General features: G+C 32.1%; 1 protein-coding gene across 4 annotated transcripts in view; it reads right to left on the reverse strand.

Annotated features, from left to right (window-relative positions):
* Nucleotides 1-27788, reverse strand: part of LOC146998002 (uncharacterized) — a 233955-nt gene that overhangs the window by 12493 nt on the left and 193674 nt on the right. For all 4 annotated transcript variants that reach the window (XM_085812931.1, XM_085812932.1, XM_085812933.1 and 1 more), the window contains 3 exons: nt 3165-3245; nt 1905-2009; nt 1771-1817 (listed from right to left, as the gene is read on the reverse strand). In XM_085812931.1, the coding sequence (XP_085669057.1) occupies nt 1771-1817; nt 1905-2009; nt 3165-3245 (233 nt within the window). The remainder of the gene's footprint in view (nt 1-1770; nt 1818-1904; nt 2010-3164; nt 3246-27788) is intronic.

The raw sequence follows: 27788 nt of genomic DNA on the forward strand, positions 1-27788 counted from the left end.
TTTTTTAATTAATTATTTATAATTCACTCAAATGAAAAATGTTTTACATAACTGTATTCTTAAAGACCAATTTATATTTTTCGGATTTTAGCTTATTTCTACTAAAATCAAACGGCAATTATAAAAGGAGGAGGATAAAGGAAACAAAAAGAAAATGTTTACCTTTTCCTGTCTGAACAGTACTACATAATACAGTAATTTCAAATTTATATTTTATTGGGACTTACTTTACTGAATACAGGCCAGCAGAAAACAAAACATGTATTTGCATTTATATGTAACCATGTTTAATTACATAAAAAATGCGAAATTCTCATTAATTTACTTCAAAAGTTTCTTTCCATTGAATACATGTCTTATTATTTTTGAAACGGTATAAATATGTATTTGCGGTTCTCGAACATTCATGAAATCTACTATGCGGCTCCTGTCGTTATGAAGTTTGACGACCCCTGATATATAGCATGGTTTTAATATAGGTATTTTGACACAAAATAGGACTTTTTCTGAAATGATATGCCAATTTTTTTTCGTATTTCGATTCCGCGACTCAAATTATGCGAAACTGCCAAGTTTTGTAAAAATCTCACGAGTACTTTTATAAAAATTAGTTCTAAAAATTTTAGCTCCTCAATGTTTAATTGAACTAGATACATATTTATTAATATCTCTTTTTTTTATTAAACTAACTTGATTCCTTCTTCCAGAATTCGAATTTAGGCTTAATCCAAATATAATTCATACATTTTTATTATATCTTTTAAAAATTTGTATTTTTGAATACTTTTTATAAATTTTTCGAAAAAAGTTTGTATTATAACCTACAAAAATTTTAACATCATCTTAAAGTAGATGTATTTCTAAGCATATCAGCAAAAACTCAGAATTTTTTATTCAATATTTCCTAAGATATATGTAAATTTACATTTTGGTGCGTTTTGAAATTTGGCGTATTTTATATAAGCGATAATAACGAAAATGTGGTTCACGCACTTTGTTACACTTATTTGAAAGAATGAACGATGGACCTTTTTCCTCTCGTGCATCAATGAAAAATAAGGAAAGTAAGTAGGTTAATATAAATTAAGAATTCCGCCAAGTGAATTATTCTTGGCCAAACTCAAAAGAAATGCGCCAAGATAAATTTTTCAATTTCTCACCAAAAATTACAAAATTTAACATCTAAACATAATTTGTTTCGTAGAATCGAAATGAAAAAAAATGATATGTTTCTTTCGGAAAAAGTCCGAATTTGTGTCAAAATGCCTATGTTAGAATAATGCTATATATAAATCTAATATATGTTTTAAGTCGCGCTTTTGAGATACGAAAAACGTAATTCTTTTTTGAAATAAAGTAAATAAGAAAAGTGGCTGAAAATAAAAAAAGTAAGATTGCAATTATACAAAGTCTGATATAAGATTTTCCACACTTAAGAGTAGGATATATATATATAAGAGTTTCCACACTTAAGAGGAGATATGATATAAGAGTATGATATAAGAGTTTCCATGATATGATATAAGAGTTTCCACACTTAAGAGGAGATAAAAACAGCTCTATGACATATAGTTTACATTTTTATCTACTCCATATATAAATACCGGACAGGTTTCGTAGTCTCCAAAACCTCACATATGCATCCAGCTTATTTTTACATTGAAAAATGGCAAACATAAAAACATTTGTTAGGTAAAATTCAGTATGAAATATAAAAACAGGTTGTTGACAGATCATTGTATCTGAAAATTGGGGAAAAAAAGTACTTACAGTTTTTTTCTTTTTTGTACACTCGACTCTGCGATTTCAATACAAATCTACAAAAGAAAAAAATCATATAATTAAATAATCTTGAATCAATTTCACATATTTCTTTTTACTTGCAAAAGGGTTGAAAAACTCACTCTTGCTGGATCCTCTCTCATTTCTTCCAGATGATCTTTATAATTTACTAATATTTCATCTAACTCTGCTATTTTCATATCTATGGACTCAATCCTTTTATTAACCTGCATTATTAAAAAAAAGAAAAAAGGAATAATTAAATTAAAATAAAAACTTATATGGTTAATGTACTTTAAAAACGAATGAAAAGTAAATATAATTTAAATCGGGCTGTAACATACCAGACAGTTCCAATTAAAAAAATACCATTTCTGTCTGTCTTCAAGTTATCGAATCATTTCACACGAAGGACCACAGAAATTTTGTTTGTCACTCAAATATTATAACAGAAAAACAAATAATTTAATTAAATTCCCCCCTCAGAAATGAAATATGAAATATATTTTAGGTATTAAAATTTATGCATTAAGACTAAAAATTATTTTTTCAGAATTGTTTTCTTTTCATTATCAGGTGCACCTCATTCTTGGCCGAGTGATTAAGACCACTGAATTCGAGGAAGTTTGGGTTGGATCCCAGGCAAACAAACTGGCTTTAAATGAAGAAATGATAAGAACAAAATGGTGAACAAATTTGCTTCAGAAAGCTTTAAATGAAGGCATCCCTCCTGTCAGGCATATAATCCTCATGGCTTTGACCTACTTTAAATAATGAATCGACTATTATTAGGTACAAGTCTAAGTTAATGTGAGGGCTGTAGTCGTTTTGCCTGGACGAAAAGTCAATTGGATGTAGTTATATTTATAATTCAACTCGATATTCATTCGTAAGAAGGGGTCGTGATTTTTAACCCTAACGGAATTTTAGTCTCGAAATGCGATTTTGATTTCTTTCACTTTAACGCCTTCTTTTACTTTTCATTCTAGTCTGTTGCCATTTGAAAAACATGAGATATTATTATTTTTTTTTATGTTCAATCTGTCTGCTGCTGATAAACAAAGTTGCTGTTATGAACATAATTCAAATAAAAATTGTAACATAATTTCAAAGAGAAATCCGTAAGTTTGGCAAAGATGATCCATAATTCCAAAAAACTCGTTTTGTCATTTTGTCTGTATTCGTTTCGACTCATAAATGAGAGCAAATATTTTCACACATAAAATTTATTTTTAAGTAAGAATAGGAATAATCAGATTATATAAAATATTAAATATGCCAATTATGGAAGAATTTCTTCAGTGAAAATAATAAGAGGCTAGGTTGATTATGAGGAAAACTTGAGTCATGTTGGAGGGAAAATTATGAAAAATGGTACTTACCATTGCCATATATTTTAACAGATTTGGTGCAACTTCTTTAGGTTTTGTCTTTCCAGATAACCGATCCATGATTGAATTTACCTATATAAATGAGCAATAAATTAAATCTAAAATTACACGTTAAATGTAAATGAAATATAAGAAACTGGAAATGGTAGTAACAAACAAAAGCACCTGAAAAGAATATAATGTTGCTAGGTAAAGAAAACTTAAATCTGGAAAGAATAAATAGAAATATATATCAACAGGAGTATAAATTATTATAAGTAATACAATCTAGGTTACTACTCGAAAACAGGTAGAAGGTGGGAAAATGCAAAACCTTAACTTAAAAAATTAAGCAAAGGAAACCTCATATGAGAAAAATACCCTATTTGGGCTCGCGTATTTTCCCAACTAGGTGTTTTAGCGCTAGTTTCTGAAAGTTTTAAAAATATTCGCATAATTTTCTCCTTCCTTTATTGTAATTGCTAAACCATATTTCTTTGGTTATTTTTTCACTCTATTCAATTTCGTATCTGCATTTTTGTAACAGCATTTTATCCATTTTATTTTCCCTTACATTTATTATCTGAACCATTTTTTTCTGTAGATTCTTGTTAAGCTAACCGGACGTCGCAATTGTTCTCACACTTAGAAAACTTTCCAAACATGCGATTTCACCTTATATCTGTTATTTTATGCTCCAACTCATTGTAGCCTTATCTACTGCTCATGTGTTGGATCTTTCGAAATCCTGGCTCCCCTTTTTCTTTGTTCCTCCGATGTCCCTCCTGGGAAATGCCATCAAGATTCATGATTGTGAGGTGTCCCTCAGGCTTCTTTATATGGTAAATGAGCCGGATTCATGGCGCTCTGTGCAACGTGTTCGACTCAGCTACTATCGCATATTGTTATTTTAATATCACTATGTACAGAGGCTGTTCGCACATTTTTTAGACGATTTTGTAAGCGGTAATAAAAAATCGTTTGCTGCAAAAGAAGTAATTTCATTTGTACTATGTTTTTAAAAGTCAAAATTATCGTCTGTGGCTTGAAAGTTTTGTTTTTATTCAAAATGGCGAATTTAACAAAGCAGTGGTTCGAAGGTTACATTGACGCTCTTTCCGACGACAATAATGCATACTCCGTTATCCAAAAACGATGTGAGAGTCATTGTTTAGTGATATCTAAAGCGTCGATAGGTAATATCATCAACAATAAAGGAAAAAAGCTTCAAATTGGAGCCACAAGTGGGACAAAAATTCCAAACAAGTATCCAAAGAAAAAACGGACATCTTCGACTATTGCAAAGGTACGTTGTTTAATATTACAAGAAAATCCCCCTAGTCAAAGGACAGTTGCAAAATCATTAAAATGCCCGGTGTCCACTGTAAACAAAATGATAAACATTGATTTAAACCTTAAGAAAGCAAGAAAACGCAATGTGCATCGTCTTCTTCCAAAGCATATCGTTCAATGCAGGACACGCTGCAGAATTCTATATGAGAAACTCGTATCCCAAGAAAAATGGAAAATATTTATAACAATAGATGAACCATGGGTTATCTAAATGATTGTAACAAAAAAAAAGCCATTTATTATCATAAAAGGGGAGAAAAAATTTAAGTACATGGTTCAAAGAATCGAAAGAAAGTTTTTCCTAAGGGATTCATGATTGTTGCTGGTTTTTCTTATAATGGCAAGTTAAAAATAAAGAGAGTGCAAAACAAATGTCAAGATTAACTCCAAATACTATCAGGAACAGATTTTATCGCCAATTTTTCTGAATGAAATACCATCGCTTTACCCACAGTGCCATCCATGTGTGAGACTCCATCAGGACAAAGCTAGCAGTCACACTACAAAATCCACTGTAAATTTCCTAAAAGAAATGGAACAAAAAACTGGTATCAAGGCCATACTCTTAGCTGATATCCCTACTAAATCTCCCGATGAGTCCCCTTAGTTTTGTGAATACAATATATATCGTCTAAAAAATGTGTGAACAGCCTCTGTATTCTTACTGCAATATAGGTTTACAAAATAATAACTTTCTGATAGCAGCCGGTAGTTTATGCATGACTACTTTTCATTTATTATTATCGTGCTCTAACCATATCCTTCGGAAATTAAATTTCTGGCAAAATTTTCCTTTCCGAACGATAAAACTGGTTAAAATTTTGTTTGGAGCATCCCTGACTTCTTTTCCTCAGAATGTGGTAACCCCAATCTATGTTGTATTAAAAATGATGAGAATATTGATGAAAAAAATCAAGTATCTGCTTAAAATAAGAAAAATGTTAATATATGTTTAAAAGCGAATTTTAGAAACAACTTGAAGCAAATTCAGATTAAAAAGAAAGAAAGTTACACGTGCTGCACGTCCTCAAGAGTAAATATCTAATAATTGTATGTATGCGTGCATTGCACCGTTTCCTACAAAATCAATCACATACATTTGTATATCTATAGTTGCTTAATATGCATGCTAAGTTATTTCAGATATCAATCGGGTGTTGTCAGTGGATTGAGATTCTGACTTCTTTTAACAAAACTTTTCATAATAATAAGCCCCAAACGGACTTTTGTCCCGAATGGAATGTCTCGAAATGGATTTTGCATTGACTCATAGTAATTTACTTTTCAAATTGTTGTCACCAAATATTATCGCTTTAAAGAAATCAATAATGGAGAATCTGCACGAAGGTATGAATGTATTGTGGCTTGAACTTATACAGAAATTTACCTAACAAAGTCCAAACTATTGTTAATTACAAACTTCCAACAACCGTTCATGAACTCAGAACGTTGTGAGGTCTTATTAATTTTTATCGACGATATTTAAAAGAATGCATCAAAACCCAACAAAAAAAAAAAAAAAAAAAAAAAAAAAAAAAAAAGCCCACTATGATAATTGCCCACGCGACAAACACCCACAACGATGAAAGCGCACATTGATAAAAGCTCGCACTGATAAAGGCCCACGTTGATATAAGCCCACGCTGATAAAAGCCCATACTGATTTAAAAGCGCACATAATCGAAATGGACATATGGTTTTTTATTACTATACCATGTATTTATAATATTAATTGTAATAAATGGAGTTATTCAGATCTGAATTTTAACGTCTCACACATATGTCTGTTTGTATACATATATTTGAGACAAATATTTGTCTGTCTGTTTATTTAATTTATTATGTTGAAAGCAAACTTTCTACTCTCTGATTAAGTGGTTAGCTATAACGTTTCGATGATAAATCTGAAATTTCATTTTATTATTTATTTACTTATTTAACTTTTGTATGTGTATGTGAAAATGAAAAATATCATTGTGGAGTTTCTCACATGCTATTTTTACGGTAATATGGCTGATATTAAATATAATTCTGTTTCATTATTAAAACTATTAACTTTTTAATTAAAAACAGTTGAATTTTATTTTATTTCTTCTTCGTTTTTCCTTTAGTTCCTTTTAGTTCCTTTTTAGTGTAGGAATATTAAAACAGTTAAGCACAATGAAAACTTGGTTAAGAGATATTTTATTCTTTACTTTACACTGAGCTTATTATCTAAGTTTAAATATATTTCTCATTGAAAGCTTTTTTGAATGTAACAATTATAATTTGGCGATTTCCTAGAGATATTTTCTTTTAGATTTCTGAATAAATTAAAACTATCAGCTGACACCCTGGCAGAAAATGAATTCCAAATATAACCTCTTAATCTTTCAACTACAGCAATTTGGAATAGTGTTTTTAATTTTCATTTTATTTATTTATTTTTTTTGGAGGGGGATGGAACAACTCTTAGAAGTCAACATCTCTACAAATTTAAGTACAATCACCTCAAAATATAGTAATAAATATGAAGCATTTTATTAGAGATTGTGAAGATTACAAAGAACTATGCATATAATAACATGTAATAAAATTTTGTAACTACATAAATATATATTTATAGAGTCATCAGATTCAAAATTCATCGTTTTTAGATTCTAAGTATACATATTATATAAATTCATCATTCATTAATAGTATTATGTATAGTAATAGAAAATTAGTATTAATGTTTCAAATTGTAATATTTTAATAATTTGTCTTGCATTTGCTGTATATTTGTTCAAGACGTATGAATATCTGTTATATAACGTGAAAAATAAACAGAAAGCAGCTAATCTTATCTAACAGCTGATTGTGAAAGAAAAATTACTGTGCTCTTAATTACAGTTACAGTGCTTTTAAATCTCCCTTTTGTAAATAACCGCTTTGTAGCTGACATTAGATTAAATTAATTCCATTATCCATTATAAAATAAGCCCACCAGCGGCCGAGCGGTTAAGTCGCTGAACACTGGTAGTTCGGTTCGAGGTTCGAATCCCGCGAACGGGCTGGCTGCATGGATGTTTTCGTGGTTTTCCCCATGTGTAACGTGTATACGAGCCAGTTTCCCTTAGAAAGCCCTCCACGAAGGCATTCTTTCCCTTAGGCAGATAGTCTTCGAGGCTTTGCCATAATCACACACACACATTAGAAAATAGTAATTATAGTGAATTATATCTGTTGAAGACATTTCTAAGACGTCGCCTTTTGAAAGAGACCTGTACTTTTTGTGAAGATAAACAAACATTGCCAGTGAATATTATATTTCTAAGACCACCATATGTACAACCAAAATCCTTTAAAACCGTGAACGGTTGCGTTTATAGAGGGCTCACTATATTTTTAGTAAAACATGTACATCTTCGTTATACACTTGCTACATTTTGATTTTCTGTCAAAGCAGAGGAACAGTGGTTCTATTTCTTTAGAAGTATGTGAAATTAAACAATGGACACTATAATGACAAAAATGGAATTAGATTCAAAAACACGCCTCTTGAACATGTCTGAAATTCATTATTCTACTCGGAATAAATTTATTTAAAGAAAATGTTTAATAAATATTAGAACTCAAGGGCTAAGTCAGGTCAAAGTAGTAAGGGTCATTTCGTCTGAATATATCTTTTTTTAATCATAAAGTGACTTTTTGAACAAGGAATGAAACGGGAAAGACAGAATAAGATCGACAGGCCGCGGACAAACGACACTGTTTCGAACGCGGCATGAAAAGAAAAGGGACGAAATGGCACTAAGCCAAGGAAAGGCATGCCTTCGTGGAGGACGTTTTAAAGGAAATTCGCTCGTATACATGTTACGCAAGGGGAAAACCACGAAAGCGCCCATGCAGTAAGCTTTTCCACCGAGATTTGAACCCTGGAATGAACTACCAGTGTTCAGCTTTTTTATCACTTGGTCGCTGGTGAGCCTTGTGCCTACATGAAAAGCTTAAGAATTGGATGAATGACGCTTTCTTAATGTACAGCTTTTAGACAGAATTAGTTTTTAATAGTGACTGAATGTACATATAATTTAATTTGTCTCACTTCTCTTATACTAACTTTTGTTATATAAAACTTCGTGCACGTTTTTTGAAAATAAAAGTTAAGACACAAATTTAAAAAAAAAAAAAAAAAAAAAAAAAAAAACTTATTTAATAAGGGAAAAAAATATTCAAAACGTAGCTCCATAATTAAGCATTTTTTTCTACTTGATCGCCAACACACGAGGTTTATAAGAAATATCTCCTAGAAGTTATGTGTCTACTATTTCTGTGTTGTCAGAATATAGAATTCGTATAGGGATAATAATACATTTCGATGTGAAAAAAATGACTTAAATTTGATAATTTTTCTAAATAAGAAATTTTTACATGTTACGCGTTTCTTTTTCTTAATCTAGGTGAAATAATATTCAACATGTAATAACAGCATAAAACCCCCAAAAGAAGTGTTCCAGTGAAATCCAATTTTTAAATGCTGTTTAATAAATTTGCTTCATTGAAAGTTTTTGAATATAAATAATTACGGTAAATTAAAATGTACTGTTTTTTAAGTGTTTACAGTTAATCGAGTAACATAATATTTTTTATTGAAATAAAAATTATTTTTAATGCGCAAGATTACTTTTCTTACAATGGTTCATGGTTCTTAAATTCTCTTGTTCTTGAGTTCAGAAATCTTCGTTATTAAAATTATTCGAATAGTTTAACTTTTATATGGCTTCTTATTTTTCATTCTAACTTTCATATGGCTACATTTTCAACCATATGAAAGTTAAAATGAAAAATATTACTTTTACGTAAATTTTAATACATGTAATAATTTAACTTTTTTAGAAATAATTCAGTAGTTTTACTTTTAAACAATGGCTTTACTTCGATAGAACAAACAAGTTTAATTAGTTCATCAAAAAGTTGTTAGAAACACTATCGAACCAGGAGCTAGCATATTTTTCCACTCTGCAGTTTTACTGCAAAAACAGTGAATTATCCCTTTAAAAATGGTTAAGAAATATTTAATTCCTTTCGTTTTCCAGTTATTGAAATTTTTAAAATAATTGAAATGCTAACGAAATCCTTAGATAAAAAGTTATTCAAGAACTAGACTAAAGAAATGCAAGGGAAAGAGTTAACTTCAGTTACAAGCGGAATTTCAGATATTGTTATTTTCTAGTAATTAACAAAAAACATTTAAAATCCTCTTTAATTTATTCCTGACCACCCTTTAATTGCTCTTCTGCCATCCCGTCCCTTCTGAGGCCGTTCTTTGGCACCCTAGGCTCGATAGGGGATAAAGCAATTAAGCAAGGTTCTCCTCTCTTTAACTGCTTTTTCACACAGTTGGGGCAAAAGAAAAGGAACTCAATGGTTCCCCGCCTGAATAGCCAGCGGCCAGTTAGAAAGCTGCAAGAGAAAACCCCACGAGCGAATGCCCATTTATAAACAACACACATTTTCAGGAAATCCAAAATAGCTATGACTTCATGAAAAATTTTACAAGTAATAATTATTATGATTAAAAATGAAATTTCAAGTGGGAATGAAATTAATTTATTTAAAATCCAAGTTGTCAAAATTTAACTAGATTATTTGAAACCCTGCTTTTAATTCACTATTAAAACAGTGTTTGTGATAGCGCACACAAATGTTTACTTAATCATAATAGAATACGGTACTTTTATTTTTCTCCTTGAAATGAAAGTTAGGCTATAATTCTCCATAATTAATTCATTATCTGCAAAATTTTCTGCAGTGAAAATTATTCATAAATTATTCTCTGTATATGATGAAAATTTACATACATTTTATACTCCTTATAATTTTGTAGAATTAAAAGAAGCAGTGTGGCCAGTATTCCCTTTCATCTCCCTTTGTCGGACTTATACGAGGTTCACTTCCATTTGTCGCGTAAATATAAAAACAAAGTTACACATACATATATATGTTTTTAATTATATTATTTCCATTGACTCTCTGTTCTATATACATATAGGATTTTAATTCAGCCGGAGCCCAAAATGAAATGTGTTCTGCTACTTAAATTTATTGTTCAATTATTTTTATTAATTTAATTTATTTTTATTTTATCTTTATTCATGAACCTGCTTTGTGAAGCTGAAGAAAAAAGGGAAAAAATATTAATTTTAACGTAGCATATATATCGGTGTGGGTTTTTGTCAGTGTGGGCTTTTATCAGCGTGCACTTATATCTATGTGGGCTTTTATCAGTGTGGGCTTTTATCTGTCTGGGCTTTTATCAATGTGCGCTTTCATCAGCGTCCAATTACACCAGGAAGGCATGCGCAGTCGAGGGAGAAAATACCTTATAACGCACATATGCATATTTTTAAATACATTCTTTTTGTGTTTGTAATTTTTTTTTTATGTAATGTCAACTGGTGTCGAGGTTACAATCATTTTTCTGAATAGCTCAAAAAGGTAACCCACCGCCCAAATAAGAACTAAAACATTTTTCCCAATGGCAGATTGTGAACAATTACAAATGTAACCCAGTCCATTAATCTATACAAGACCAGATGTGGTGGTCTCTTTATTATGGAGGCACCTAATAGGTGGGCCACCATCGCCTATCCTATGAAGGGACGGACAGTTACAGTCATGCCTTCTCCGGGATTCGAACACAGGCCCTTCGGCATCGCAGTCATCTTCACTGACCACTATACCGACTGGGCAGCTTATAGTGCAAATACTGAGTTTTGAATTTCGAATGCTATGTTACATATATACGGAATATCCGAGTATATGAGAAAATAGACGCAACTCAAATGTCTTTCAATCTTTTCACGTTTAAGGACTGTTTACCAAATTACAAATACATTGAGGGTGGCTACTGTGTGGTTAATTTTCTAACGCCCTGTTTAATTGTTTTTGATTCGGGACTTCTAAAATAACGCAAACTAGTCTGCAGAAAATTCTCAAGAATTAAGTTATTCATACTGAGAAATACATTATTGATGCAATTTTTGGTTATATACATAATATGGAATCATTAAATTATATATATATGTATATAGGCATATATGAATGGAACAAAATATGTAACAAGGTATAAAATTACAAGAATTAAATTACCAGATGCCGGAAAACAAGTACGATAATTTTTATTAAAGTGGTATTATTTTATATTTGTGTAATTATTTTGCGTATTATTTTGTTTCTATATATTTCGTTATTATAATCGAATAATCAACAGATATATTTTTGAAGTATAAATCAAAGAAGTAACTAGGCATGATTATAATACTTAATTTGGAATGAATTTTTCAAAAATAAAAGAGAACTTATGGTACACTATTTGCAGCTCTCAATTTTCAAAACATATAATTTCGAGAGTTTAATTTTGTTCATATATTTAATCTGTTACTGGCATTTCCATTAACCAACTCCAAAAATCAGTCCTAGTATCAAACTTAAAATTAAATTCATAAACGTGAATGATTCTTACAGTTTACAGTATAATACGCTTTGCTTTGGTTCACTATAAACGGCATATCCTTCATCAAACTGTTGCCGTCAAATATTATCACCCGCGAATATTTTTAAAGAAATTAAACAATGAAGATTCTGCATGTATGAATGTATGTTTCTCGCATTTTAAGAAAGCGACGGTACCTAGAGCCATTAAATTTTGAATAACGTAGTCCTTTACCCAAACATGTGCACAAATGTAAGATATTTATTTATCTTTCAGTTTTAATTAACAAAGTCGTCTCTTTGAAAGCAATCTGTTGCCGCTGCTAGAAGTAAAACTCTTTTGTCTTCCACGCGTTCAGAAAAGCCTAAGATACTTTCATATTTAATCTGGAAGGTTACTGAATAATAAACTAAGCGTTTTAAAAGCAACAAGCGCAGTTCCTAAAAACATTTTTTACCACTTTCTGATATGATTTATTTAAGTAAACGTGTTTAAAATCATGGCATGTTTAATTAGAAGTATTCAGTATTTAAAAATTATATATATTAGCTGACTCATTAAAATCATTATTCTTTTTTATGATAACTATATTATGCGGCTTGCCGGTGCGAACGGTTAGTTTTAAAAAAAATAATGTAGCGAATATAAATATGCTGTTTTTAAATATATTGTGATTTTGCTGTTGAACTGAGTTTTATATGGCGCAAGTTAGAGCGTATGTTATATGAACGTGATACTTAATAAATAAATTTAGTATATAAAAACTTAATTATAAAAAAAAATTTTGAGCCATCTTACTAAGAAAATTGGATACTGATATAAAGAACTGGAAAAAAACTGAAAAGACTATAAAAATGTATGCCAACACTTAATACTGCATCTAGAGTTCTAAACATATGCAGTTATTCAGCTTTTTAAAGAATTTTGTGATTTTGGTGTTGAACTGTATGTGGCGTAATTGCGAAGAAAACGATGCTTAATAATAAAACTAAAAAAACACACACATACAAAGGAAAAAAAGGTGCGAAAGCTAAGGTTAGCAGGAATGAGTACAACAGCAGACTGGTAGACTGCGTGCTCAGGGTAAAAAACTTTAACAAACCCTTTTGGTTGACCGTTTAAATCTAAAACCTTTCAGTCTGTTTTCTTTCCTTTTTTTTTACTACTGTATTTTTTTTTGGGGGGGGGGCAAGAAAATTTTTTGCATAGGGGCCCAAGAGTTCTACTTACACCACTGGTGAGAACAGGTGTAGAAAAAGAGAAAATACTCAAATTTCCCTCTATAGAAAAAACTAATTTCCTCGGTGCTTTTCTGCTACCAGAACCAGATTCAGAAATGTATATATGCATGTATATAAATTTAAACAAATTTAAATTTAAATTTTAACAAACACGTATAAAAGTAAAAAAGCAAATTTAAAGTCAAAATAAAGAAAAAAAAGCCAAAATAATTTTTTAAAAAAATTTTAAAAAATGTGCAAACATATAAAAGATTTAATTCCCGAACTAATCTACAATACCATTTAAATTCATTTAAATTTTAAATTCGCTATATTCTTACTTTTCTGTCATTTTTTATGTGCATAATAATGAGTACAAGAATGTTCCTTGAGTATTTTATTGAACAGTTGGGATTTACGGGACATTTCCTTTGTACTGAATTTCTACAGTTTTAAAATTTATATGAAGATACGTTTTGCAAATTCATGTCTCATTAATTGTTTGGAATCGATTATGTAACCATTCTTATTGAAATATTTTAAATTATGCGAAATTTTAATACCGACTTTCTTCCGAAGATTGACCATGCCGACGTGTATGGGAGTACAGCTCTGAGTACTGCTATAGTAAGGTTTAGATGGGATGCACTGAAATTTGTTCCAATATCTGAAAATCACTCACGTCTAGATCTGTGTATGTTTCTGATAGATTGTCAATGCAATGTAAATGCTGTTGATCGCTGGGGTCACCCTGCTTTATATTTTGCAATTGAGATTGAACATGAAATTTTAGTTAGAAAACTTCTGTTTTCTGGAAGTCATGCCGACATTTGTGACAAGTTTCGTCATACTCTATTATACTATGCATGCAAAACTAGAAACAAGAAAATTGTTGATTTACTCATCAATTTTGGTGCGAATTTACGACCACACGAATTTAGGTGCAGAAGATTTAGCCTGTTCAATTACGTTATTTGGAAATCGAAGTATTGTTCTTCCTTAGAAGACCTGTGTTATATCACAATCAGAAAAAACGTTAGATATTTGGAAAGAGATGCAACTCATTTCGGACTGCCTCTATTGCTTTTAAAGCGTCTGCAGCTTAAAGACTGATGGAAATATGTAATATGTTTTATTGGAATATACAGAAAAGTGTGTGTGTGTGTGTGTGGTTATGGCAAAGCCTCGAGGGCTATCTGCCTAAGAGGAGGGATGCCTTCGTGGAGGACTTTCTAAGGGAAACTGGCTCGTATACACGTTACACATGGGGAAAACCACGAAAACACCCATGCAGCCAGCCCGTTCGCGGGATTCGAACCTCGGACCGAACTACCAGTGTTCAGCGACTTTACCGCTCGGCCGCTGGTGGGCTACAGAAAAGTGAGATTTAAATAGTTGAACTTCTTACGTTAAGTCTAATTATGTATAAATTACTGATTAACTTTTATTAAAAAGAAAAAAGTCATAATTGTCCATTGTCTTTTTCTACCATTAGTATCGTCTACGTTCTGTCCTTTTTTATTATTAAATGATCCTGCCAAAAAATAAAATTTTATTTTAAATTAATTTATTTTCCTAGAATTTTTTTAGATGAACTCCAACAGTAAACGTGTAATCGTTTTTACAGATCGCTTTAACAGATCTTTCATCTAAAAGGTATTTTTCACCTCCTTTCCGTATACCTTCATGGTATTGTAGAGACATTAGGCATTTTTTGTAAGCTGGAAAGATGAAAAATGAGGAAGGCCAGGAATCGAACCACGGACCTGTGAAATACGCACCCAGTATGCAGACCACTACATCACGAAGGCACTCTAAGAAGGCGGGAGAAATACATTATACTATAATTGGAAACATGTGTGACTCGTATTCGAGAGGTTCAGGATTTGGGCCCTGCAAGGGCATTACTCATTTTTCACGTCTCCTGCTTCAACAAAAACCCCAATGACATGTCTTTTAGACAGACAGCCGTCCTAAGTTTTCCGCTTTTTAGTGAAGAAATCATCAACAACAATTAAAATTCGATTAAAAATTCTATTTTCTTGCTTTAACATATGCATCACTAAATGTGACTAAAATTTGGACACACGCACAGACGTTTCATTCTTTACATTCACATCATGGAGTGCATAAAATTAATTATTTAATAAAATATTTATTTTCAACATAGATATCTGTTGACAACGCAGGCATTTTCAAATCCGTTCACCGCCTATCGACCATTTTTGGAAGGTTTAAGAATACTTTTGCATACATTATAAACAAATATTGCAAACATGAAGGAGAAAAATTCAAGAAGAAAGCTGTGGATTAAAAAAAAAAAAAAATATATATATATATATATATATATATATTTGTGCTGATTTTTTTAATATAATTTCAACATTTTGCTTTCTTAATTATTATTTAATGTCATTTCTCATAAATCCTAGTGACACAAAATTTTTATCTCTTTGAATAAACTTTGTAACATTAGAAATAAAAGAAATGTACTTTTGATCAACGGCGGATTTTAAGTTAAAAGTATTACATTAGTTTAAAGTAAAAATTTAATTAATTTAGTTAAAAGTATTACATTTGTTATTTTCTATTTGTATTATTCGCAGCAACGCGCAAAAGTGTTGCTAAAATTTTTACAATTGTTCTGTAAAGACATTAGTTGCTTTGCATAAGCATTAATCCGGTCAAGCACATCTAGATTTATTTTGAAAGTAAACGCGGTGTAGTTTAGATCCTTTTAGTCAAATATGGTTATCAACACAAAGGCTACGGTAAAATTACTAAGCTGAAGTACTGCATGCCGTAGAGGCAGTTATTTAAGGAATAACTATACATTAAATTTGTCAGAAATACAGTTATATAAATAATACCTCAGCTTTGGTTTGGTAAAGTTATAAATCAAGTTTGCAATAAAATTTAGTTAAATGATATATTCTTTTTTAATCAGTTAAAATTGTTTTAAAAGTCATTAATAGATGGCGTCACATGTTAAATTGTCCTATTTGTGTTAATATTCATAAAGTAATTAATTGTGATGCCAGTTATAAATGACTTTTTTTTCATAAATTATATTCGGAAGCGTTTGATATATTCTTATATGACACGGATTTCGCTAAACAGTGTCAGTATATTTTATTAAAGGTTCAAAGACTCAAAGAAAATGCTAGCAGATGGCCCCTTCTCAGGCTTACAGGAAAGCTTCCATTTTGGCTTTTAAATCAAGATATGAAAATAAGAAACTAATCTAATACTAAACTAAACTGAGCCGAAGGTAGACACAATTACTTAACGTAGTTGGCCTTAATTAAATTAGCCGGCAATTATCAACAGGCACGTACAATACGGCCGAGCGCACTTGGTTTAATAACGAAGTAGCCTGACGGCAAACACGCCACTAAGGATTCCTGAGCTCTCCTACTTAAGTAAGCTGAGCCTTCCTTAAATACTCCTTCTACCTGATTTACACGCAAAGCGATAATTAAAACTCAATCTGGTAGGACGTTGGAAGTGGAAAACAAGAATTTGAAAGAAAGGATTTCAAAATTAAAAATAACTATCATAAGATTAATATAATACTTACAGCGTTAATAAATTTATTTAAAATATTTTATAGTCACAAGGAAGAGATATTATGTCACAAGATAGTTCTTAATCGCATAATCCCCTTCACATCATTCCTGCGTGGTAATTGATTAGTTTTATATTTGGGCTCACTGGGCACATAGTCTCTTTTGGAAGAATTGTTAACGACACACGCATTTTTAAATCTTATTTTTTATTGGGGTCTTTTATTGCAATAGAAAAAGATTAATTTACTACCAAAAAAGAGGAGAAAAAGACATAGTATATTGGTTCAGAAAAATCAAGGACAATTTTTCTAAAGGTTTTATTCTTCTTATTGGATTCTTCTATAATGAGAAATTTAAAGTAAAGAAAGTAGGAACTATCAAAACTAATTCGGATTACAATCAGAAAAAAACTTTAAACACCTATATTTAAGACGAAATTTCATCTCTTTATCCAAAAGATCTTGAATGTATTAAGTTCAATCAGGTAAAGGCTACAATTCATACCTCTAAATCTACTGCTTTATGGTTTGAAAAAATGAGATATGAAACCGGAATTAAAGCTGTACCTTCTAGATGCACATCCCCGAAATCTCCTGATGTGTCTCCTATGGATTAATGTGCATTTGCACGTTTAAAACAAGCTCTTTATACGTGGCATCCCCAAATATTGGATGGACTGTGGAACATTTTGAAGAAGAAGTGGCATAAAATCAACCTTGATGTTTTCAGGAATTTTCTATTGCTGATTTTAATTTTCTATTGCTGACAGAGTTTAGTAGGATATTATTTGTAGAACTTAAATTACTGTTTTGAGAGTAGAATTGATCTATCATGTGCTAATATATTTTTTTCAGTATCCTCCTGTACCGGGATTAAGGAATTCTAAGAATATCATTTAATGAGCTGTTGGGAGTTAAGCTACCACTTGGTTTTATGACACCGCGCGAACTGACATTATGTGACTTTCTTGTCAAAGAATTAAGTAGAAGTGTCTTTTCACAAGATAAAGACATAACTGTCTAGATATGAACTGAGTTTAGATAAAATTACTGAAATTTCGTTGGATATCAATATCGTTGGATATCAATCCTGGGGCGATATGCTTCTAACTTTAAAAATATTAAAATTTAATTAATTTTGGTATCAATCGCCAGGCAGAGATTTTAAATAGGTCGACAACTGCAAATGCGGGCATGACCAAACTTTGATTCCAATTTATTTTAATTTTCAAGACATTACGACTTTTAACTTCCAGTATATATCCAATCGAGACATTTTTATAAAAATTATTTAAAACCATTTCTTCCAAACTTCATGTCATGACTGATTTGTTTGAGTAAAAGTCAGGTTTTTTGTAAAAGAAAAGAATGGTTACCTACCTGGCGCGAGGGAGGACTTTGCGGAGAACGTTCTAAGGGAAATTGCCTCCTATACGTTGAGATAAGGGAAACTGCAGAAGCCAACCATGCAGCCAGCACGTTGCCGAGGATTCAAACAGGGTAAAACTATTAGCAATCTTAATGACAGAGCATATTGCTGTGGGACACATATTGAAAATACTTCGTTTGAAAAGAAAGCAATAAATTCTCATTTATTATTTCTAGTACGTTTTCACATACAGACCACAGAGAGAAAAAATCTAAAATAAAAAATAACATCCTTATTCGTGTTTTAATGATAATCTGGAGATTTTTTATGCGAAATGCCGACAAATAACTTACGAAAAACAGAAAGGAAGTGGCTGACGGTCACTTCGAATTGAGAGCACAGACAGCAAGGGAAAATATGCCTAAGAAAAATTTCAATAATAGCTACAGCTTCCCTTAATTCAATGAGAAGTTATAGTTAAAAATAGAGCATATTGGTAAATCATAACTGAATATAGTCTGTAAACTAGTAAACTAATTTAAGAACACAAGAAAAAGTAATTTAGCAATAGCATTTAACTGCAAATAATCATTTTAATTTCAGGTTAACATATAATTTCATTTTTATTTTACAGTTCTGAAATGTAGCTGCAAAAAAGCATTTTAAAATGACTTTGTTTTGTCATTTCAGCATGTTTGCATTTCAGCTGTAGCGAAATCGATTGAACTGAAAACATCCTTCCTCTCTCTTATCGAAAAAGGCAATTTTTTCCGTCAAAATCCAATGCTCAGTCAAGGAGATCGTCACTTAGTCAGTCATTTTTCAGTCAAAGTCCAATTTTTATTCAGTCACTGGTCAGGCAAGGAGATCTTCCCTTTCTCGGTCCCTGTTCAGTGAATGCTTAATTTTTAGTCCGTCACTGGTCAGTCAATGAGATCGTCACTTAATCAGTCATTGCTCAGTCAATGTCCAATTTTTAGGTAGTCACTGGTCAGTGAATGAGATTGGTGTCATGGCAAACGAATTTTTGACGAATATGAATTGAAATTGTGTAAACTTATCTGAGATCTCGATAATATGCTATAAGTCCTTTGTTTATTTTTAATTTTTTAAAGCAGAAATATTTTAGTAATGGTTTTCTTAGGTTTGAAATTTTGAAACGCTTGCTATGATTCGAAGAAGGATGTTGAGTGTATTCGTCATCAATATAGATAACAGGGACTTTTACCAAGGACAACATCAACAGGGTGTTCTTGAGAATCTTGAATTGGTTTGAGTTCTATTCTGTCTATTTGATCCACTTTGCCATTCATTCCTAGTTCATTATTTGTGTTAAGGAGATTACCAGAATCGATGTCACTTCGTGCTCCAAGATCGTTATGCGATACAATGCATTCAGCATAGGTTCAAAAACTTGTATAAAATGTGGCCAAAATGAAACTTTATAATATGACAGTGAAAAATAAAAATGCTTTATTTTAATGTTATTTCTTAAATATAATCCCAATATGTTACCATTTTTTAATAAAATTTATCAATGTTAGAATGTTCTAAAAAAATTGTCAAAAAATTCCCAGATCTCGGAATTAAAAATTTTCTATAGAAACCGATCTTAAAATCGCCAAAATGTTGATAATCACCAAATTTAGAACCCCGTAATAGAATTCACATTCCCAAAAGCGGAAAGTTGTTTGAGGGCTCGTTCATTACAAAAAATGAAATACTTTTCAAATGCTTATGTTTCACTTCCTGCTCAGAAATTCGAGTATCCCACCATTATTTATATTACAAATAGGAACAAATTATAACTCATCAACCCATTCAAAAAATAGCCATATTTGTCAGTGAATCGCCAAAAAATATTACTCCGAAATGCTGATTCACACTCAGAATGGCAGTCATAAAACAGACAGAAATTTCAGCTGATTAAAATTAAGGACCTTCTGCCGATTTTGGCCAAAATTAAGGACCAAAAATCAATTCCAAAAACTTAAGGACTCTTAAGGACCGTACGAACCCTGCTGCTGTATCTTCAGCAGTAGTATTCCAGTTCTGTGGGGAAGAAAGCTTTAGTTCCTTAGACCTATGAAAAACCTCTTAGAGAAGTTTATCTTAATGGTATGCTGATAAGATTCAAAGTTTATATGTCATGGTCTTAGACTCTGATTGCATGCTGGCAAAATGTATAATACGAAAACAGCCGATGGACCAGAACATTTTTTTGAGAAAATTTAAATACAGTTTTAACAGAACAAAAATAAAGATTAAACTAAATTTTAAATTTCACTTATAAGGTAATTATTATTAAATAAACTTATAAAGTAATTCTAATAATAATCCATTTTGAATAACATGCAAAAATTCATATTTATTTCCTACCTGAAGTTTAGAGGTTGAAACCTGCAAGAAATTTCTTTTGTTTATACTTTGAAATTGAAACATATTGATAGCAGCTATATATTAAATTTTACACTGATATTTATTTCAATTCATTCCAGTTTATTAAAGTAACCACTAAATAAATTTAAAAAAAAAAAAATTAATCTAAACCAAAATCTGGGAACACCAGCATCCTGAAGCACTATTCACCTACACACTGTCAAAATAAATTTCCTTACTGTACCAAACCTGGAACATTTTAGAGCTTAGAGAATAAAATATTAGAGGAGACGAGAGTTCTGATTTTATCGTTGAAAGAGTCTAACACTAGTAGTTTTTCCAACAGATTCCAATTCTTTTTTACTTAAAATAAGTTTCATTCAAAAACAAAAAATGAACACATAACAAAAAAATTAAGAAGCTTATCAGCCATACCATATATGAAAATAATTATTCTAGAACAAATAATTAGACAATCAAATAAAGCAAAATTTATTTCACTGCTGTCATATAAGAAATTTGTAATTCAAGTAATTTGTTTGTTTTGAAAGAATTTGTTTCACCTCTTTAATAACAGTTAACTTTTTCCTGAATATTCGAATACTCATCATGCAGTTAACCACATATTTTACTTAAGTTTACCAACTATATTCAGAGTTTCATGCAAATGTTTTGGTTACTTGAACAATAATCCCCATAGGATGGATTTAAAGCTTTTAAAGAACAATCCAGGGAATGAAACAATAAAAAATATGAACAACATTAATTTATAATGTAAAGGGAGGACAGTCAGAAAAGTTCTTGGAGTCAGCGAAGTTCTCAGAATGTCTGAGAATCAGCATCTTCAGGACATCCTCACATATCCAGGAGCATAGCGAATTAAACAAGACATCCTCGGTATGTTACATTACAGCGTCCTCAGGACATCTGAGAATCAACATACTCATATGTTGCGACTCAAATAGGACATCCTGAGAATATGTAAAGACATTTTGCTTTGCAATCGTACATATTTTTGGAGAATTAAATGCACTGTTATTGGATGACAATATATGTCTACCAATATATATAAATATTTATTTTGCTATTAAGCCTAAATCCTTGAAATTACCGAAATATCAATGCGTTGTTTAGTAATGTTCTATGGAGTATTTAAACAGCATATGCTTTATATTATATTTTTATAGATACTTTATTTACTTAAGTTATTTCTTGTTTAAATATATATTTTACACATTTTCACTATTTACTTACCATTTAATGACTTTTAATATTATATATCTGAAAACTAAATATGCTACTTAAAATTCTTTTTTCGTATGAAAAATTTGAACACAATTTATGTATTAGTGCCTCGGAGTAAACACAATTTATAAACTCATAAACACAATTTATGTATGAATTTAAAATTTGAACAGGGGGATCTACACACAGTACTACGTTACAGTCCTTGCATTCGTAATAACTCATTTGCCATTTGTAGGATTTTTCTTGTATTTTTTTATAAATTTAAAAGTTTAGTAATGTATTTCATCAGTTAAATTTGGAATAATTTGGAATAATTTAAATATCGCTTCCAAAAATTATTTCTAAATTTCTTTTTTATATATTTTCATGTAAAGGAAGAAGATACTTAAACGCTAATTTTAACATATATGATAGCTTAAAGAGCCGTCATAAAGCATGCCACTCGGAAACATTCCTTTGCCCTTATGTTTATATAATAAAAAACCACGTGTACGCTACTTTCATTTTGAGTAAAAGGTAAAATCTGCATGTATCTGAAACCATATGGACATACAATGCCATCTTGTGCCAAAAGTTATAGTTTTTAAAATGTTTTAAGACACTGGCACAAATTTGTGACGGCCGGGGATGAACGAGAAAACGCTCTGCCACGCCAGAGCCAGGTAGAATAGGTTGGCGTAGAATGGGCGATTTCTGAATCCTTTTTGGTAAAAGAATTTGGCTTATTTATTTCAAAAATAACTTCAGAATATTGTTTTAAAATTTTGTAGGGGCATGAAAAAGGAGGAGATTTTTCTGGTGTTAGGATATTGAATTTCCTCATACATTAGTAAAGCACCAGGTTTAAAATTACTTGTTACAGACCTTATCGAAAGAATTTTCCTAGCTTCTTCACTTGGTGGATACACAGCCCAATTTTTGATCACATGGTAATTTTCCATAGTAAGATGATGGAAATTTTGTTACATGCTTCCTTCTTCACTAACGTGAGGAATAATTTTATACATACAATATTGATAAGAATTTAAATTACACTTTAATCTAGTCATAAGAGTTTGATTAACTTTTTCTACTTTACCATTAGTAATAATGTGAATATACTTTTTAGTAGAATTATAATAATTCTGACTACCAACAGTATTGATAAAAAACAGTTCAAAAGGTTCACTAACAGATGAAGATTTTCACAAAAGCAATAAGAAATATTTTTTTTCCTTTTTATTAAGCTCCTTACCCAGCTTAATGAAAGTTCCCTTAAAATTTTATTTTTATAAAAGGATTTTCAGTGCTACCATCTGCAGGACATTCATAAAACTAAAATGAAATCTTAAAAATCAGACAATTTTCATTTGTTTTCATTTTTAACATACTAGTACTAGCTTTCAAGCTTAAAAAACAATAAATAAGAAAATTGTTGTTATATTTTTAATTAGTACACTTATTATAACACTTTTAAAAATTTTAAATGAATTAAAAAGGTTCATTTAAGGATCATACGAAACTGCAATACGGCTTACCATCCTGGTTATGCACAGCTTCTACCACCATATCAGACGCATCTATACAGATCTCCAATTTCTCCTCCAGATTCGGAAATTTCAAGACAGCTTGAATCAAATATTTAATTGCAATTATTTGGCTTCATGTCTCAGTCCTTCGATGTGATATTTTGTATCTCCAGTAACGAAGTTGAATTTATGTTTAGACCCATTTACGTTTCAAATCAATTTCGCACTTTCTCAATGTGCTCATCAATCGAGTTATTAGTAACTATTATGTCTTATGTCATCTAGAGAGATGAACGTTTACCTGTTTAGTTCGAGTCTTAGAGTTATGTTCCTCGCCTTCTTGAAGCGTAGTTGGAGCTTCGCATTATCCAAATGACCATCTTAGAAAGGCTAGATTTTGTGGTAAATGGCATTCTAACATATTTCCTGGCCTTTTGCTTGGCTCAAAGTGCCAAGAAGTTAAATCAAGTGTTATATATTTAATAACAGATTCCTAATTATAGCCTCTGTTTTGAGAAGAGCGTAAATTTGTGCTGTGTAGCTTTCTGAAATCGACAGCAAAGCACAACGACTTATGCTGTGTTTGATTTATTCTTTTTCCGAAACTACTGGACTAGCTTAGAGACAATTTCAGGTACAATAATTTTGCTTTTAAGCACCTACTTGGTATGCATTTCTATGATTTCTTGTTTCATTGTTTCAGATGTATAAGGTATAGCTATACACGGGGATTGTTTTAAGCATTTATTAAATGTATTTACTACGTATAACCACGGTCTTACGGAAGGACACGGAAGTAGTACTTACCAACTTCTGAAGTTTTTCCTTTTCTTCCTCCTAGCCAAAGTTTCGCAGATATAGGTGGAAGGAGAACTCTTTACCCCCCCCCACAAGCTGCGCTTGTAACAATCCACATCTCTACTGACTGCCTGTTCACTGCATAGTAGACTGAGTCTACTATACAGACTACTGACTGTATAGTAGTCTGAGTATTCAGTAGTCTGTATAGTCTGTCTGAGTATTCAGACTACTATATAACCTCCAAAATCACATCAGCATGCCAAGAAAATTCTCACGAGTCAATAAACAACGACAACGACAACCTCTCCCAGTCGCTTATAACTGTTAATATCAAAAACAAAATTCCATCCAGCTGCGTGAGGGTCTTTCAACACAGAGCGAAATCACAATCATCGAAGATTCTATTCCGAGCTTTGAAGACCTTCATCCAGAAGACATTCAAAAACTACACTCAAACTTTCTCGGACTAACTAACACTAGAATTAACACAAGAAGAAGAAGTCCCTTTATCATCTCCGAGGCACTAACAGACGAAATCACCCCATATGCGGTCAGGTCGTAAATTTACAATCCCTTTTTTCAGGGGGAGAACTGACAAGGAGGGGACAATCTTGCTCGAGATCTTGAAAAAATGTGGGGGTTGTTTAAACATCTAACTTCTCTACATTCAGTTTTATACAGAGGAAAATACAAATTGAATTCTTCGAATGAATGCAATTTTGTATTACTTAACGATATTTGTATTACTTGAAAATTTTGTATTACTTGAAAATGATGTATTACTTAACGATAAACTGTAAGGCAAATAACATCTTTTTTTAAAGCCATAGGTGTAGAAAGACAGATATTTGTTACACGAATGAATTTGTAGTAAATATTGAGTTTTTCATTTCGAATGCTATGTTCCATGTATGCGAAGTAGCTGAGTATCTGAAAAAATAGTCATAACCGAATGGCTTTCGACCTTTTCACGTCTAAGGACTGTTTTCCAATTACATTGTGGTCGCTGCTTTTGAGTTAATTTTCTAATGACATATAAACAATAATTGTTTTTATTTGAGACTTATGAATAAAATAACGCAAACTAGACTGCAGAAAATTCTTCAGAATGAAGTTAAATAATACTGAAAAATACATTATTGATGCACTTTTGGGTTTTATATGTAGTAGTATTAACTACTACTATAAACCTTAAATGGAATCCTTATATTATATATATCTATGCATAGGTATATATAAATGGAACCAATATAGAACAAGGTATAAAATATCAAAGAAAAATATCTTTATTATTTTTGTAATCTTTTGTATTAGATTCAGTATTGTATACGTATCTGAAATTTAATTTTACTTGTTCTCTTTTTGGGTTACGACTTTAAGTGAGAAAGAATTGTTAGGGCCTTCATAGGGATTACATTATATACAAACAGTTAGGATCCGAATTTTCCTTTCTTTTAATCCTTATATATATTTAAATACTCCTTGATAAATATACATAAAATATAGCAGTTTTATAAGCTACTTATTTATATATCTATTGTTTGGTCTGGTTTGTTTGATTATAGCAAAACATTCGACAGTTATTTGCCTAAGGGTAAGGGTGCCTCGTGGAGAACTTTCTAAGCAAAACTTACACGAGGGGCAAACCTCGTAAACGCCAATACAGCCATCCCCGTTAAAATTATTATTTAAGAAATGCGCTTATAATGTTTTTTAATTTTATGAAAGATACTTCCCGTTTACTATAGACCTAAAGAATGCTTTCGATACGCTGTGGTGGCCGGCTATCAAGCAGGCATTACGAAGGGCAAATTGCCCAAGTAACATATATAGTATAATAAGCAATTGCCTGCAGGATTGGAAGCTATTAGCGGTGCATAATGCAGGCATTATCGAAAAGGTGCAAACTAGAGGATGTCCGCAAGGATCGTGTGCTGAGCCGCATTTATGGAACTTAACGTTCAATGAAGTACTGACAGCGACGTGGCCGGCGCACACTAAAATCATTGCATACGCGGATGACGCGGCGCTCATCGTAAAGGGTACCACGCGAGAAAAATTACAGAAAAATTGCAATGAAGTTTGCGCGATCTTTCATGACCAGTGTACCAAACTTAAGCTCACAATTGCAGAACATAAGTCAAAAGTCCTTTTAATTCCGAAAAAAGGAGGATCCTTAGTAAGACGCCCCACCATAAAGATTAAAAACCAACGTTTGCAGATAGTGGACCAGCTAAGACATTTAGGGGTCACTTTTCATCATAAGATGACCTGGATCCCTCACGTGCAGGATCTCAAACTCCGGACGGCAGCCATAGCCAAACAAATTAAACTCTTTTATGGTCACAAATGGGGGCTTAACCCTCATATTCAAAAGGTATTGTACACGACAGTCATCGAGAAAATAGTGACGTATGCTGCCGCAGTATGGGCCTACCCAATGCAAGGAAGGAAGGTCAGACATCTTAACAGCATACAACGACCATTCGCATCGGGAATCACACGGGCCTACCGCACCACCTCCACCGATGCCATTAACGTACTTGCTGGTCTCCTTCCCCTGCACATCCAGGTTGAGGAGGAGGCAGCACGCCAACACATTTTGCAACTTAAGAAGGCAGTTACTTTTGACGATGAAACATACTACCCGGATGAGTACGAAACAAACTTCTGCCCTCTTGACGTCCACCCGGCAGAGAAAGGCAAAGGGATACTTATCTCAATTAATCCTACTGCAACTCATCACTCAAGGGAAATGACCATCTATACAGACGGGTTTAGATTGAACGAAAGAGTGGGATGCGCCTATGTCGCCATGAAACAAGACAATGCAATCGAGAAATGGAAGGGACAGTTAAGACAACATAACAGTGTCTTTCAAAGCGAAGCAGTGGCAATTGCACAAGCGATTCGCTACCTGCACTCGCACCAGCATAGCCATGTTACCATTAAAACGGACAGCTTATCATCGTTATATGCCATTTGGAATGCATATCATCCCTCGGAGATTATACAGGGAATCCAGAGAGATCTTAGAAGCAACCCCCAATACCGCACAAAATTAGAGTGGATAAAGGCTCATGTTGGCCACTATGGCAATGAGCTTGCCGACCAACTCGCCAAAGAGGCTACAACTGACCCGCCTGATGCACCAATTATCATCCCATGGCCGCATTCGTATTTAAAGAAGACACTACGCCTAAGGGCCACTGGCATGTGGCAGTACGAATGGGACCAAAGCACCACAGGGAGAAGGACCCACTACTTCATCGGCTGTGTGGACACTAGCCGAAATGTAGCGAACGCACAGTTGGAAAGGTTCATTTCCGGGTATGGACCCTACCCGGAATATTTCTTCAAGCGTGGCATAAGTCCCACAAGTCAATGTGCATGAGGCGACTCAGGCTCACCAGAGCACTATCTAACGTCATGCCCATTAACAGAAGGTCTGCATATCAATGTCCCTGAAACAAATCGCCAGCCATTCTGTAAATATATGATAAAACAGCAGCACTTTTTTAAAAAGCTGGTACAGTTGATGGACAGACTGTCAGACTTAGATACAGACTTGTGTCACCCAGCATGTAAAAACAACTTAAGCATTTTAAAAAGGGCATGTATTGCAATGTAGGAAAACTGTCATTCAAGTGAATTGTAAGAAACTATAATTTAGACTAGAAACTCACAGTATAAAGACTGCCTGTATTCATACCTGGAAAGTCAGTTGCATTTAA

The sequence above is a fragment of the Stegodyphus dumicola genome, chromosome 3, assembly GCF_044657685.1.
Source record: "Stegodyphus dumicola isolate Sdum_Otavi_A_Nest chromosome 3, ASM4465768v1".
Lineage (NCBI taxonomy): Eukaryota > Metazoa > Arthropoda > Arachnida > Araneae > Eresidae > Stegodyphus > Stegodyphus dumicola.